This window comes from Genypterus blacodes, unplaced genomic scaffold (assembly GCF_046128005.1).
Source record: "Genypterus blacodes isolate CSIRO-AG114 ecotype Tasmania unplaced genomic scaffold, CSIRO-AGI_Gbla_v1 ptg000021l_1, whole genome shotgun sequence".
Lineage (NCBI taxonomy): Eukaryota > Metazoa > Chordata > Actinopteri > Ophidiiformes > Ophidiidae > Genypterus > Genypterus blacodes.
Genome location: NW_027466834.1, coordinates 8,240,673 through 8,254,987, shown reverse-complemented (window position 1 = coordinate 8,254,987; position 14,315 = coordinate 8,240,673). Strand labels below are relative to the sequence as shown.

The 14,315-nt window shown below is 39.3% G+C and overlaps 1 protein-coding gene across 1 annotated transcript; it reads left to right on the top strand.

Annotated features, from left to right (window-relative positions):
- The first annotated feature begins 2,638 nt into the window (after positions 1 to 2,638).
- LOC142992150 (putative polypeptide N-acetylgalactosaminyltransferase 8) lies at positions 2,639 to 11,649 on the top strand. Its single transcript, XM_076142466.1, has 11 exons — positions 2,639 to 2,834; positions 3,119 to 3,542; positions 3,625 to 3,791; positions 5,823 to 6,009; positions 7,414 to 7,611; positions 7,806 to 7,920; positions 8,339 to 8,524; positions 9,507 to 9,644; positions 9,761 to 9,853; positions 10,328 to 10,498; positions 10,737 to 11,649. Exons 1-11 carry the CDS (start codon positions 2,681 to 2,683, stop codon positions 10,854 to 10,856), a joined length of 1,953 nt encoding a protein of 650 aa, XP_075998581.1. The 5' UTR covers positions 2,639 to 2,680; the 3' UTR covers positions 10,857 to 11,649.
- The last annotated feature ends 2,666 nt before the right edge of the window (positions 11,650 to 14,315 follow it).

Below are 14,315 nucleotides of genomic sequence, written 5' to 3'. Positions count from 1 at the left end.
ACAATGTCAATTTGGCTTAGAACTTGCCATTTGAAGTATTTACCAATTCTGTCCATCCACTGGATACAAAACAAGCATACAACTCAAGGCTCCTACAACAGGATACTTAATCAATTTCTTAATCAACTTATATTATATAATAATAATATAATAACATTATTATTATAATTATAATAATAATAATAATAATAATAATAATAATAATTATTATTATTATTATTATATTATTATATTATATTATTATTATGTTATAGTATTGTTCATGGAGTATTTTGTTTATGCTTTTGTTTTGAAATGGGTGGCAATTCAGGTGACTGGCAGGTAGGGTTGGCTTGTGGTTTGTACCAGAGGAAGAGAGTATTGTTTTTCTTGTTTGTTTGTTTGATGGTAAGGAAATAAACGAAAAACAGAAAATGCACTGAACAACACACGACTTTTTATTGGCTGCTTACTACCATAGCCCAGTTACCTCAGGCAGTTTGATAGATAGATAGATTATTATTTATTTTAGACTATTTTAGATTTACAGTACAGTAACATTAACAATGTTTGGTCATTAAAAAATACAGAAGGAAACCGAATTCTAGTTAAAAAAATTAATTCATTTGATTATAAGGTACAGATACACTACAATAGATTAATTTATTTGACCAAAACTAAAATTGTGTTTAAAAGTAGTTATGTTGATTTGACAGAAAATACTGCCTGCAATGTTTTTAACAGATTAAAATTGTACAGAAAAGAGTTTTTTTGTTACCATTTTACATTTAGTATGAGAGTGAAAATCGCTCAGCCACATTCTTCAAATGATAAAAACATAGTGGCATTGCTAGAGCTGCGTTTGTGTTGATTTGTGGCTGAGTTGCTTGAGATGGAACCTTTATTATGATTGTAGATGAAATGAAATGAAATTTGAATGTAAAATTGTAATTGTTATACTTGAAAATGGAGGCAGCACAAATGAAGCACTAACAAACGAGGAAGAGACACAACGTTCTATTGTTTATCTGTGTGTTTGAATGTGGAAAGACACAGAAAATCAACATTTGCCTGAACATTCAAATCTTTTGAACCCTGGACACCCCAGACAAAGTTGATAAGGTAAGAAAACACTCATGCATATGCGCACTCTGAACAAACACACAGAAATCCGTTGTATTGCGGTTCCTTCCTTTCTTTTTCAGTTCCACACAACAGATATGAAGTACCCAGGACTTCCTGGTCCGGAGGATCTTGGCATTACTGCATCCACAGTTGAACAAAAGGCGATCGAGATTCTGCGTCGCCATCGCCGATACCGTTACCTGTTGGCAGTCTTGGATGAGACAGAGCCAGCCAAGACTGTCAACTATTAAACTTCTCTTGGAGGTTTGCAGCATCCCCATGACTGCTGCAGCATCCCTATGCATCTTATTCTATACATATGTAGATGATGTTTAGGTATCGAGTCATTATCTTAAGATAAGATAAGATAAAGTTTATTATCCCGAGGGAAATTACTGTGCAACAGTTACAGTACAGTGTAGAATGAAACAAGAAATCACCTCTAGTGCAAAAACCCCCACAAAAACCTCAAAAAATTGTTGAGTGTCTTCCTTCTTTTGTGAGTTGGTATTTGGTTGGTACTTCCTTGTTTACATCTGATATGGCATTATTACATCATAGACATGTGTTAACAAATATGATCTCTTCCAAAGTTCAGTCCTTTCTCTGCAGTTGAAACGTTGCAATATGCATTTGTCCTATTTTGCCGTGTATGTCATTAACATTAACCTGAGTAAGATGTAAGGACAGCATTTTCATTCAAAGTACATACAGTATGCTTGGGAACATGTAGTGGGGAAAAACTCTCTTCCACTCCACATGCAACTGTGACTAATAACTTGCACAACCTTGACTGTATCATATGGGCCATGTAATCCTATCTGTTAGAAGCAACAAGTTGGGGGCTGCTGAATTTAACTTACTAAAACATCCATTTTGACTTTTTCAACTTTTCAACAGAAATTGCCAACACAGATTTGTTATTGTTGGCAGGATCACAGTGTTCACTCGTGTTGAATATTTTTATTGAAGAAAGCATCTGACATAATGAGCATGCTGTTATGAAAGAATTGTTTTTAGACAGAGAGAGAAAAAAACAATAATGGGAACATGGACATGTTCCCATACAAACATGTAATATAGGTGAAAAAGAAAACAAAGTAAAGACAATGAAACAGTTAATGAGGAATCAAACAATCCAGGCCCATGACAGAATCTCCTGCCATGCTGCATTTTTTTCTGACTGTTTCGAGTTTGTGGGTGTGTGTTGAAGGATACCATTAACCACACCTGAAAGAGTGAAGACACGACAACATGCACAAATGGAAGCCTAAACATCTCTATGTTATCATTACAAAAGGTGAAGCGACCCAGATGCACGCCTGAATGCTAAGTTAAACACATTAAACACATAATAAATAAAGTTATTTTTCCACAACACCAATCAATATTTCTGTCCTTTTTCTTCTTCTCTCTCATTTCTCCTCCTGTGATTGAGCCGTGCTTCACACCTTGTTGGGATTTGAGCCAATTCACCGACACAAAGAACGATGTATATGGAGGAACTGGCTCAACCAGTCAGAACGTTTTTGCATTAACTGCACTTCAGTCAGATTATTGTGACAACGTTGTGACTATGAGGGAAGTGCGGGCCAAGCCACTGATCCTTATTCTGGGGGTTTCGGTGGTGATATTTTTCCTTTTAAAGATTGGATATGAATATCAGACGACCACCTCTGCCAAACAAGAGGCAGCTCTACACACGATTGGAAATGTTCAACAAGAAATGAGTGAGTTATGGCTATGTACAAATATTTATTTGTTATTATCATTATTTATTGTGAATGTAGCCTGTACTACTTTGAGTAACTATTTTGTCATCAAGACATTCCTATAAATGAAGGTGAGAGCGTGATTTGTAGTTGTCATTTGGTTTAAGGTTTAATTTTCATTGTGTATGAAGTCTCTGCATTTGTCTTGTGATGATAATCATTGCTGAACTTTGAATGGGTCTGCTTCATCGCTCTCTCATTCTCTCCCACTCTCTACTGATCTTTTCAAAAAATGTATAAAGACACTGTCCTCAAAGCTTTAGACAAAAAGCAAAATACCATAATGGAAGTGATTGCACAACAAAGAGAAGCTGTAGAGCAAGTCCAAAAAAAACAAAAAGACCAACTGGAAGCATACAGCAAGGTCCAAAAGGAGGCCCAAAAGTTACAACAAAAAGATCAACTGGAAGCAGACAGCAAGGACCAAAAGGAGGCCCAAAAGTTACAACAAAAAGATCAACTGGAAGCAGACAGCAAGGACCAAAAGGAGGCCCCCAAAAAGAAAAAACTCTTCCCTAACTCCAATCTATTCTTAAGGTGGGGAGAGGATCTTTCTGAGGAAGACCAAATTCAGGCTGAGGCTTTGTTTCAGAAGTATGGTTACAATACTTTTCTCAGTGATCAGCTTCCACTCGATCGAGTTCTTCGAGACACCAGGGATCCAGGGTATGCTTTCACTCTGCCTTGGTTATTGTTGACATCAGTTACCAGGTTCACTAAACAGCCTAACATGTTTGTTCCTAAACAGGTGTTTAAAAAAGACTTATCCAAAGGACTTGCCAACTATTGGAGTAGTATTGATCTACCTGAATGAGGCGTTATCTATTCTCAAACGAGCCATGCGCAGCATCATTGACCGCACCCCTAAATACCTGCTGAAAGAGATCATTATGGTAGACGATGCAAGTACTGAAGGTGAGTTTGTAATGTGTTATTGCAGAGCCCAACCCTGCTGCCATTGTTTAGCCTTGCATTAACCTTTTTTAACCTAACCCAAATTCTAGTTTCAATAGACACTGAGATGCCTCTCTAACTGCAAATCATCAATCAGGCTTACTACTTAAGCCTGATATCACACACACTTTGTGTGTGTGACATGTAAGAGGGGGTGCAAGAAAATGAATTTGAATTTGAATTGCATGTAATTTGTGAGTGAATTGCATGTAACAAAAATCTTAAATCTTAAATTATCTACTTACTGCTGCTGCTCAAACTTCAGCTATTGCAAAAAAAACTGAATTTCAAATTCTCTCTCTGCAGAGTTTTCCTGTACACAGAATAGAATAGAGAGCCGGCACTGTCAATGAACAATGCAGTAACAAATGAGTAGGGGTACATCTGATTAGTGCAATTCAAAAACAGACAAATGACACAACCAACTAGTCAATCATGGCATGTCGGCATGGGGCCACTTGTAGAGGAATGGCATTTCAGGTGAACAGGAGAACTTTTCTTGCAGGTTCTCACTGAAAAGAGTTTGTCAATCTTCAATACTTGGTTTTATAGAGAAGTGGTTCTCAAACTTTTTACATCAGGTACCACCTCAGAAAATATTTGGCTCTCCAAGTACCACCACTATGGCCGATGTTAAATACAGTAGCGTAGGCCTACCCTTTTCAGCTGCTATGCAAAATTAGATTAGATTAGATGGAACTTTTCATTGAGCAAATCACAGGCACAAGCCAATGAAATGCAGTTAGCATCCAACCCGAAGTGTAAAATGTACTATAATATATACAGAATAAACTATAATGCAAACAGGAAGCAAAATTATTCCTCATAAGAATATTGTTTTTTTTACCTTTGTCAGTCACAGCCACATTGTACAATATTGTTACTAGACCTTTGTCATATGAATAACTCTCCTACATGGGGCAGTCCCTCATACACCCACAGCATGTTCAAACACACACACACACACACACACACACACACACACACACACACACACACGTACACGCACACGCACACGCACACACACACACACAGGCGCTGGCACCGGCAAGTGCTCCAGCGCCAATGCCTGTTCCGGTGCCGTCTCCGGAGTGTGTGAGGGGTTGCTGTCGGCCGGTGCCGGTGCCGGTGCGGACTCCGGAGTGTGGGGCTGGGGGGTGTGCTGCTATCCGTGATTTTCACCGGCAAGTGCGCCGGCAACGGGATGTTCACAGCGCTCGCGCCGGCACCTGCACCAACAAGTGCGACGGCACCGTCTAAACTTATTTTAAGATTCATTTCCGATATTTTTATTTGATTCGTCCGCGTACCACTACAGGGAGCACCACAGTTTAAGAACCACTGTTATAGAGACATAACTTCTCTTCAGTAGTCAGGTTTTCTAACATGGTAAGTCTGTTACAATAATTAAAGTGAAGAATAACATGTAATGGAATGCTCCTAGCTAAATTAACTTTATCGACGCATTCCATCAATAGATATACAATTTGCATAATCCACACCTTTTTCTGCCGATTGCTTTCTACACAAAAAACAGGAAAAATCCTTTTTCAATCTAGTCCCTGGAATTTTGACTTGGAGACATGTAATTGGTGTCAAACGATTCTTTGGAATGTCGTGTGAAAAAAATATCTAAATAATACTTAATTATTATATAGTGAATTATCATATGTTTTGAATTATTATATATAAAATCATATTCATAGGGATATCATTGCATTAATTAGATATTTTGTGATGAAGAATAAGACCTTCACTAATCAGCTTGTGGGTAGATACTTTGTGGGCATATTCTTCCCCTTTAAATTTGAGTCTGACCCAAAATTAAACGTGTCATGTGGCTTTCTTTCATTCTTGTCCTTTGATTTTACAATCACTGTTCATCACTGATATGGCTGTAGGTGCCTTTGTGTACAGTATATACAGTAAATCCACTCTGTTATTCTCTAACCCCAAGATACTGTATCTATGCACCTTTTCCTGTCAAATCAGAGGACCTGAAGGGGGATCTTGACATATACATAAAGTCTCTTGAGGAGCAGAACCCAGGTCTCAAGATTACAAGAGTGAGGCATACCGAGCAGAAAGGGCTTTCTCACGCCAGAGCCTCTGGGTGGAGTGCTGCTACTGCCGACGTGGTCGCCATTCTGGATGCCCACATCGAAGTCCATGAGATGTGGTAAGAATAGGGCAAAGAGGCTCCTGTATAATTCTTTATTTGAAAGATTTGTGTGGCACTGATTCTTGGAGATGCTGATTTTAAAAGTGGAACCTAGAAGCGCAATCTGTACTCATAATACTTGAACTTGTACTTGAAAGGCTGGGATCAAATTTGAAAAACACTTTCCCGTTGTAGAATAGAATAGAATAGAATAGCTTTCATTGTCATTGTACATGAGAATACAACAAAATGCATTTGTGCTGTGTCTGAATCTTAGAACAGTAATAAATAAACAACATAAACAACAATAGACTATAAATAAATAATAAATAACTATAAATAAACAACACACAGTTCCATTCATACATTAAAACATTAGTAGTCCCATAGCTCAAGATGGCCCAATATTGCAATTGACTTTTGGGGTAGTAACTTGTCTAATGTTTGATTTTGTTGAGTTCACTTATAGCCCTTACAAAGAAGCTGTTTCTCAGTCTGGTGGTGCGTGTGTTCAGTGATCTGTATCTTAAAGTCTTAAAAATGTCCTCCAGAGAGGGCAGGGGAAATCCAATTATTTTTCCTGCTGTTTTAACAGTCCTTTTGAGTTTTTTGCAATCTGTCTCAGTGCCGTTTGCATACCAAGCTGTCAGACAGTATGTTAGGACGCTTTCTTTACAGCATTGGTAGAAGGCTCTGAGCATCTCTGCAGACAGGTGGTTCTTCTTCAGTGTGCCGAGAAAATGGAGTCACTGCTGCGCCTTTTTGACAAGGGCCGAGGTGTTGACAGTCCAATTGAGGTCTTCACTAATGTAAGTCCCCAGGAACTTGAAGCAGCGAACCCTCTCTACCTCCTCTCCCCTGATGACAAGAGGACTGTGGTCCTCATGGTGTCTCCTGAAGTCAATGATGAGTTCTTTTGTCTTTTAATGTTGAGTGTGAGGTTGTTGTCCATGCACCAGTCTGTCAGCTTCTCTATTTCCTCATGGTAGTGGGTTTCATTGTTGTTGGAAATTAGTCCCACCACCGTTGTGTCGTCGGCAAATTGGATTATTGTGTTAGTTGGGTGTGTGGAAATACAGTCAAAGGTGTAGAGTGAATACAGCATTGGATTGAGGACACAGCCCTGCGGCACCCCAGTGCTGGTGGTAAGACTGGGAGAGAGCTGTGAACCGAATTTGACTGTCTGTGTGCGGTTGGAAAGGAAGTCTTTAATCCACATACAGAGGGAGCTATCGAAACCCAGGCCAAGGAGTTTGTTCACCAGCCTGCTGGGAATGATGGTATTAAAGGCCAAGCTGTAGTCGATAAAAAACATTCTCACTCATCGACTACAGCTAGAAGTAGAGACAGTAGACACAAGATTACTTTTACAGGTGTGCATCAGCTGCATGTGTAAACTCGTTTCCTCCTCTCTCCTTCTAGGGCTGAGCCCCTGCTGACACAGATCAAAGGAGACCGAACAGTGGTGACATCTCCTGTGTTTGACTTAGTCTACTATGATGACTTCCAGGTTATTCAATACCTTCCTGCAGCACAGGGCTTTGACTGGAATTTGTGGTGCATGTATGAAACCTTTTCACCCGAGTATTACAAACTCAATGATGCTTCATTGCCTGGGAAGTAAGTTAATGTGAAATGCATCATTGTTCTAATTGTAAATATTGATGTGATGAGCATTTTAAATAACTGAATTACGTGATAACTCATGACTTGGTTGATGAGCCACGAATTCAGGATCAATGGCTTCTATGAGGTTGTGTAGCAATGAACTGTTAAAAAAAATACTATGTGTTCATGATCTTGTTTTCCTTCAGGAGTCCATCGGTCATGGGAATTTTAGTTGCTGATAGGAAGTTTCTAGGGGAAATTGGAGTCCTTGATTCCGGAATGAAAGTGTATGGTGGGGAAAATGTTGAGCTGGGAATTCGTGTGAGTATAGACAAAACTCTACATCCAAATCCTACATGTGACGATGCAGTCACAGTCAAGTCAAGAACTAGTGTTCTTTTTCCTCATGTTTAAACTTCAAATATTCTCAAACGCTGTATATTCTATATATTTATAGTCAATGAGTTAAGAAATTGTATATACATGTAATTGCCAAAGTCACATTATTACCTCTCTCACTGAACGAAAATCAGAGTATAACGTGCTTATAAATGCACTGAATGATCACAAATGTTGGAGTCAAAATGAGCCATGACTGCGTCGTCATGTGTAGGATTTCTGATGGAAGAATGGACATGGCTCATTCCATAACAAATGCATTAGTGGTTATTTAAAATTTTGGTGTAGTTTTATCGGGAATTTAGTGGATAATATTTATTGTGCATTGCTGCCTTTACAGGTGTGGACATGTGGAGGGTCTGTTGAGATTGTCCCATGCTCTAAGATTGCCCACATTGCGAGGTTCCACAAGCCTTACGCGCCTGACCTAGATAACTTCATGAGGAGAAATGCTCTGAGAGTCGCTGAAATCTGGATGGATGAATACAAACACAATGTCAATTTGGCTTGGAACCTGCCATTTGAGGTATTTACCAATTCTGTCCATCTACTGGATACAAAACAAGCATACAACTCAAGGCTCCTACAACAGGATACTTAATCAATTCTTGAGATCTACTTACTGCATTGCTTAGCAATATTATTATTATAGCAATAATAGTATTGCTTATAGCTTTTATTGTCATTGTACATGTGAAAACAACAAAATGCATTTGTGCTGTGCCTGAATCTTAGAACAGTAATAAATAAACAACATAAACAGCAATAAATTATAATAAACAACAATACAACAATAAATCATAAATAACAATAAATAAACAAAACACAGTTCCGTTCATACATTAAAACATAAGTAGTCCCATAGCTCAAAATGTTCCAATATTGCAATTGACTTTTGGGGTAGTAACTTGTCTAATGTTTGATTTTGTTGAGTTCACTTATAGCCCTTACAAAGAAGCTGTTTCTCAGTCTGGTGGTTCGTGTGTTCAGTGATCTGTATGGCCTTCCAGAGGGTAACAGACAGAACAGGGAATTACAAGGGTGGGATGCATCTTTCAGGATGGTGATGGCCCTGCGGAGACAACAAGTCTTAAAAATGTCCTCCAGAGAGGGCAGGGGAAGTCCAATTATTTTTCCTGCTGTTTTGAGTTTTTTGCGATCTGTCTCAGTGCAGTTTGCATACCAAGCTGTCAGACAGTATGTTAGGACGCTTTCTATACAGCATTGGTAGAAGGCTCTGAGCATCTCTGCAGACAGGTGGTTCTTCTTCAGTGTGCGGAGGAAAAAGAGTCGCTGCTGCGCCTTTTTGACAAGGGCCGAGGTGTTGACAGTCCCATTCAGGTCTTCACTAATGTAAGTCCCCAGGAACTTGAAGCAGCGAACCCTCTCTACCTCCTCTCCCCTGATGACAAGACCACTGTGGTCCTCATGGTGTCAAATTAAGTGAGGTAATTGAACCTTCTGCAAGCTATCACAAGCTCATCATGTCAAATTCTTTGCCTCTGCAGAACCACGGGATTGACATAGGGGATGTCTCTGAGCGCAAACAACTCAGAGAAAAATTGAAATGTAAGCCTTTCAAATGGTACCTAGATAATGTGTATCCTAAGTTGGACTCCTGGGGTGATCTACTTGCCTATGGAGGAGTAAGTGTGCTTTTATATATTGTGTATTACACATATGTACTTGTGTTCTGTCATGAATTGCCATTGATTTATTACTTTTCACTTGGTTTCAAAACATATGATTCTCAAATGTATAGCTAAAGAACCTTGATGCGGACAGATGCATAGACCAAGGTCCCGTGCCAGGTCACACACCCATTGCCCATCCCTGCTACTACTATCAACCTCAAGTAAGTCAGCCAAGATAAGGTGTTAATCCCCCCCCCTCCCAACCTGCTTCACTGTCACTTATAGTATATTGCACTAAACGTTGTATGTCACACCTGCATGCTGTAGTTGTAGATTGTCATTACTCATACCTCAGTCAGATGCACATTGCACTTGCACTTCCTTATGTACTTATTTTGTCATGTACTGTTCCCCCCAATGTATGTACTTCGTACCCCCCTTATTGTTTGTACTTATCTTGTACTTATTATCTACTTGCATTCTTGCACTTTTTCATTATTGCACTAGTTGGGTGATTTCTGATTTCTGATTTCTGGGTCTTGTTTTTTCATGCTGTACTGTGACTGTTGCACAGTAATTTCCCTCGGGATAATAAAATTTCATCTTATCTTATCCTCTTATCTTATCTTAAAAGTGAAAATGTACAATAGTAAGAGTAAAAGGTACTGACACTGACCTTTTTTTTATGGTTTTAGTACACATATTACCGTGCAAATGGTGAGCTTTACATTAGCAGCATCAAATCTCACAAGTACAATGACAACCGGTGTTTGACCGACCCCGCCGGCAAAGAGAACGAGCCCGGCCTTTACAACTGCAAAGAGGCGACACAGAAGGGGATGGGGATTTACTGGGACTTCAGTCAGGTACTGCAATATAAAACACTTACACGTTTTTTTTGGCAAATATTAAAGCAAGTACTTTAAAAGTCACTGTAGAGTTGGAATTATTGGTGATTAGTCCGGCCTTTGTTATATTAGGTCTCACCTTTTGGAATTCTTAGGAAGAAAGAAATGATCGTTACCAAAATGGGAAAAATGGCTGTCTGAATATTATGGGAAGAAAAACGTCAGTGTTCTTGATTCTTCTTCTCCCTTTTTTTAGGGCAAAGAACTTAAGAACAGAGCGACACAAAGGTGTTTGGAGGTTAAAGACAACAAACTTGTGCTACAAGAATGCACTGGCCAAAGATGGGAAGCTAAATCTATAATGAAACCTTTTTGAAGTGTGTATGGTGGACAATCAATTGACTGCCAATAATACAGCAGGGTATGAAATTTGGCAGCTTGCTCCATCTCCAATGTCAGGATGGCTGGTAAGTATGTGTTTTGGTAACAGCACCATGAAAGACCAAACTTTAACAATGCTATTTATCTGTACTAGTGATACATAAATCAATGTGTGACGGTCAAATTTACAGTACAGTAGCGTTAACAACAATCTTTGGTCATTAAAGAATAGAAGAAAGAAAACCGAATTTTAGTAATCAAATAAATTCATTTGATTTTAATTTGATTGCCTACCCATTTGGCAGCCAGTCGTGTATAGTTTCATGATGGGGCCCTGTCAAGGGAAGAAGGTGGTCCTTGCTGCCGGATGGTCTGCGGGGTCTTCTTAGGTCATTGAAGATCACAAAGATGCCAATTGTATTGTATTGTTATGTGTAATTTGCATATTGCGGGGACACCAGATGAAACACAATGAGGGCACTATGATTAGATAATAAAACAAACACACTCAGCAGAGATTGAAATTCAGGGCTAAGGTAACATTTAATACAAAGACACATAGAAATTCCTGCTTGAGGTGTTGAGAAGGCACAACTGCTTTTTAGATCCTTCCACGTGCAAGCTCCGCTGTAACTCACTGATCAACACGTATGATATGGTATGTTGGCCCTTAGGGCCCTCAGGGCCAACATACCTTAGGCCCTAAGGTATGTTGGATTCTGGTGTACCTTATATTGAGAAGTTCATGTGTTGTTTTGTTTTTAGGAGTAGTGATATTGCTAGATGAAGCAGACTTTCAAATACTAAAATGTTGAATAAATTGATGATTGTTAAACTTTAAAATACTTCTGATTATTCGTAATGCCTCTTCCCGCGACAGGGACAGCTTTCTTGGCCAGTTTGACTTCCTGGATACACCTAAGTCACTGTAAAATACTATTGAAACTAGGGAAAGATCAGACACACCACTCTTCCTGAAAGGCAAAGGCTGGCAACAAAGGGGGGTCTCCCTCATAGTGGGAACTCGTCTCAAACCCAGTGAAGAAACCAACGGCTGGACAGGAAATTAGGGTGTGAAAACAATATAGGGAAAGAAAGTGGAACGACCCTAACAGAATAGAATGGCCCTAGATATGATTTTGGCTCCGAATGGAGGCGTGTGCAAAATGTTTGGAACTTTCTGTGGCACCTTTATCCCTTATAACACTTCCTGGATGGCAGCATCACGAGGCCCTTCAGGGATTGACATCACACTTGAAGGAGCTCGCAGAGAATTCAGGAATTGGCGATCTCTTCAGCCAGATGATGAAGCGGTTGTTCTGGAAATGGAGCGGACTCATCACTTCCATGCTGATCTCCATCGCCGTTATCATCCTCACAACCTGTGGATGCTGTTGTATTCCCTGTATCTGTACCCTCATCACCAGGCCTATCTCCTCCGCCCTGACCGAAGAAAACCAACCCCTAAGGATGCCCCTACTGACAGCTGAAGACGCTGACCCTGGTAATCTGCGGCTATGACGAACACAAGTCGCTTGGATTCCCACTCCCTGACTACTTTGACAAACTGAAGATGAATATGTGTGTTTGTTTACACCATGAAATGGTGTAAAAGGAGGGATTGTTGAGTTTGACCATATTCATTTCCATTTAACTGTGCTTGTCATTAAGAATTGTGTGATCTATGTCTAAGGGTTAACTATGATACAGAGAAGTCTGCTGACACAGAGATAGATATTTTGATCTCAGGAAGCTTCAACTAAGGTGATCTACAACTGACAAGATCAGATTCTTCTTCTGTCCATAGCGGGGAGGTTCGAAGTTCACTTGTTGAGTCAGTTAGTATGAGAGGACAATGCAAGACAATACAGAGCACTGTGTTGTTGAGTGGAACATCTATCAAAGGACAGTGATATCAAGTCCAGAGGTTTTCAGGATCAATGAGGGAATCAAGAGACTGAATGCATCACATATGGTACATCGGGGATATTGGATGATGTGATCATTGGAAGGGGATCACTGGAAGAAGTGGTGATTGAATCAAGATGGAGAAGATTCCACTATCATATCATCTACAATGCACAGGATGCATGAAGAGGGATGTGCCAAGAGGAGGGGATCACCAACCTCCAACCAACACAAATGAAGAAACACACCCACATTGGAACACTTTAAATTCTATGAAGATCTTGAGTTCGGGGCTCATTGAGTGGAGGTGCACACAAGACTGGGTTGCAGTCTGTGGACCACTGAAACTCAGTGAGACCTCGGCTGAGACCATGAGACCTCAGCTGAGTTTTGCTCTGTATCACAACTTTAACCTCTTTTGCTTATTTAACAGCTTAAGTGAGATCTCTCAACTTGAAGTCCTTCTTGCCGCCCTGATGAAGTATTTTGAACACGACACTAGATGAAGCAGACTTTCAAATACTAAAATGTTGAATAAATTGATGATTGTTAAACTTTAAAATACTTCTGATTATTCGTAATGCGATTGTTTTAGTAATCTCTACGGGACTCATATTTCCACCTCTTCCCGCGACAGGGACAGCTTTCTTGGCCAGTTTGACTTGCGGCCCGCATTATGCACTGTCAGCTCTGATGCGACGCAAACCTGTGCATGGAGATAATCCCTAGCTGAGCAGAACGAGCATAGGCGAAAGAATTAGAATGAATAATATGTTGTTGGTCTAAGTGTATGGCTTGTAAAAGAGGCATGTAGAAAGGGACACTCATGCCTCTGAGTTGACAAGAGTGTTACGTCTCTCAGCATATATCAGCTAAAACTGCTCCCCAACGTGCCGAAAGAATGCTTATAACCCAGCTCTGGCGAATTTTATTATTATATTATATTATTATTATGTTATAGTATTGTTCATGGAGTATTTTGTTTATGCTTTTGTTTTGAAATGGGTGGCAATTCAGGTGACTGGCAGGTAGGGTTGGCTTGTGGTTTGTACCAGAGGAAGAGAGTATTGTTTTTCTGTTTGTTTGTTTGTTTGTTTGATGGTAAGGAAATAAACGAAAAACAGAAAATGCACTGAACAACACACGACTTTTTATTGGCTGCTTACTACCATAGCCCAGTTACCTCAGGCAGTTTGATAGATAGATAGATTATTATTTATTTTAGACTATTTTAGATTTACAGTACAGTAACATTAACAATGTTTGGTCATTAAAAAATACAGAAGGAAACCGAATTCTAGTTAAAAAAATTAATTCATTTGATTATAAGGTACAGATACACTACAATAGATTAATTTATTTGACCAAAACTAAAATTGTGTTTAAAAGTAGTTATGTTGATTTGACAGAAAATACTGCCTGCAATGTTTTTAACAGATTAAAATTGTACAGAAAAGAGTTTTTTTGTTACCATTTTACATTTAGTATGAGAGTGAAAATCGCTCAGCCACATTCTTCAAATGATAAAAACATAGTGGCATTGCTA

Coding starts and splice junctions, on each gene's coding strand:
- LOC142992150 (XM_076142466.1), top strand. CDS start 2,681: ATGAGGGAAGTGCGGGCCAAGCCACTGATCCTTATTCTGGGGGTTTCG. Junction 3,543..3,624: donor CGAGACACCAGGGATCCAGG/GTATGCTTTCAC, acceptor GTTCCTAAACAG/GTGTTTAAAAAAGACTTATC. Junction 7,921..8,338: donor ATGTTGAGCTGGGAATTCGT/GTGAGTATAGAC, acceptor CTGCCTTTACAG/GTGTGGACATGTGGAGGGTC.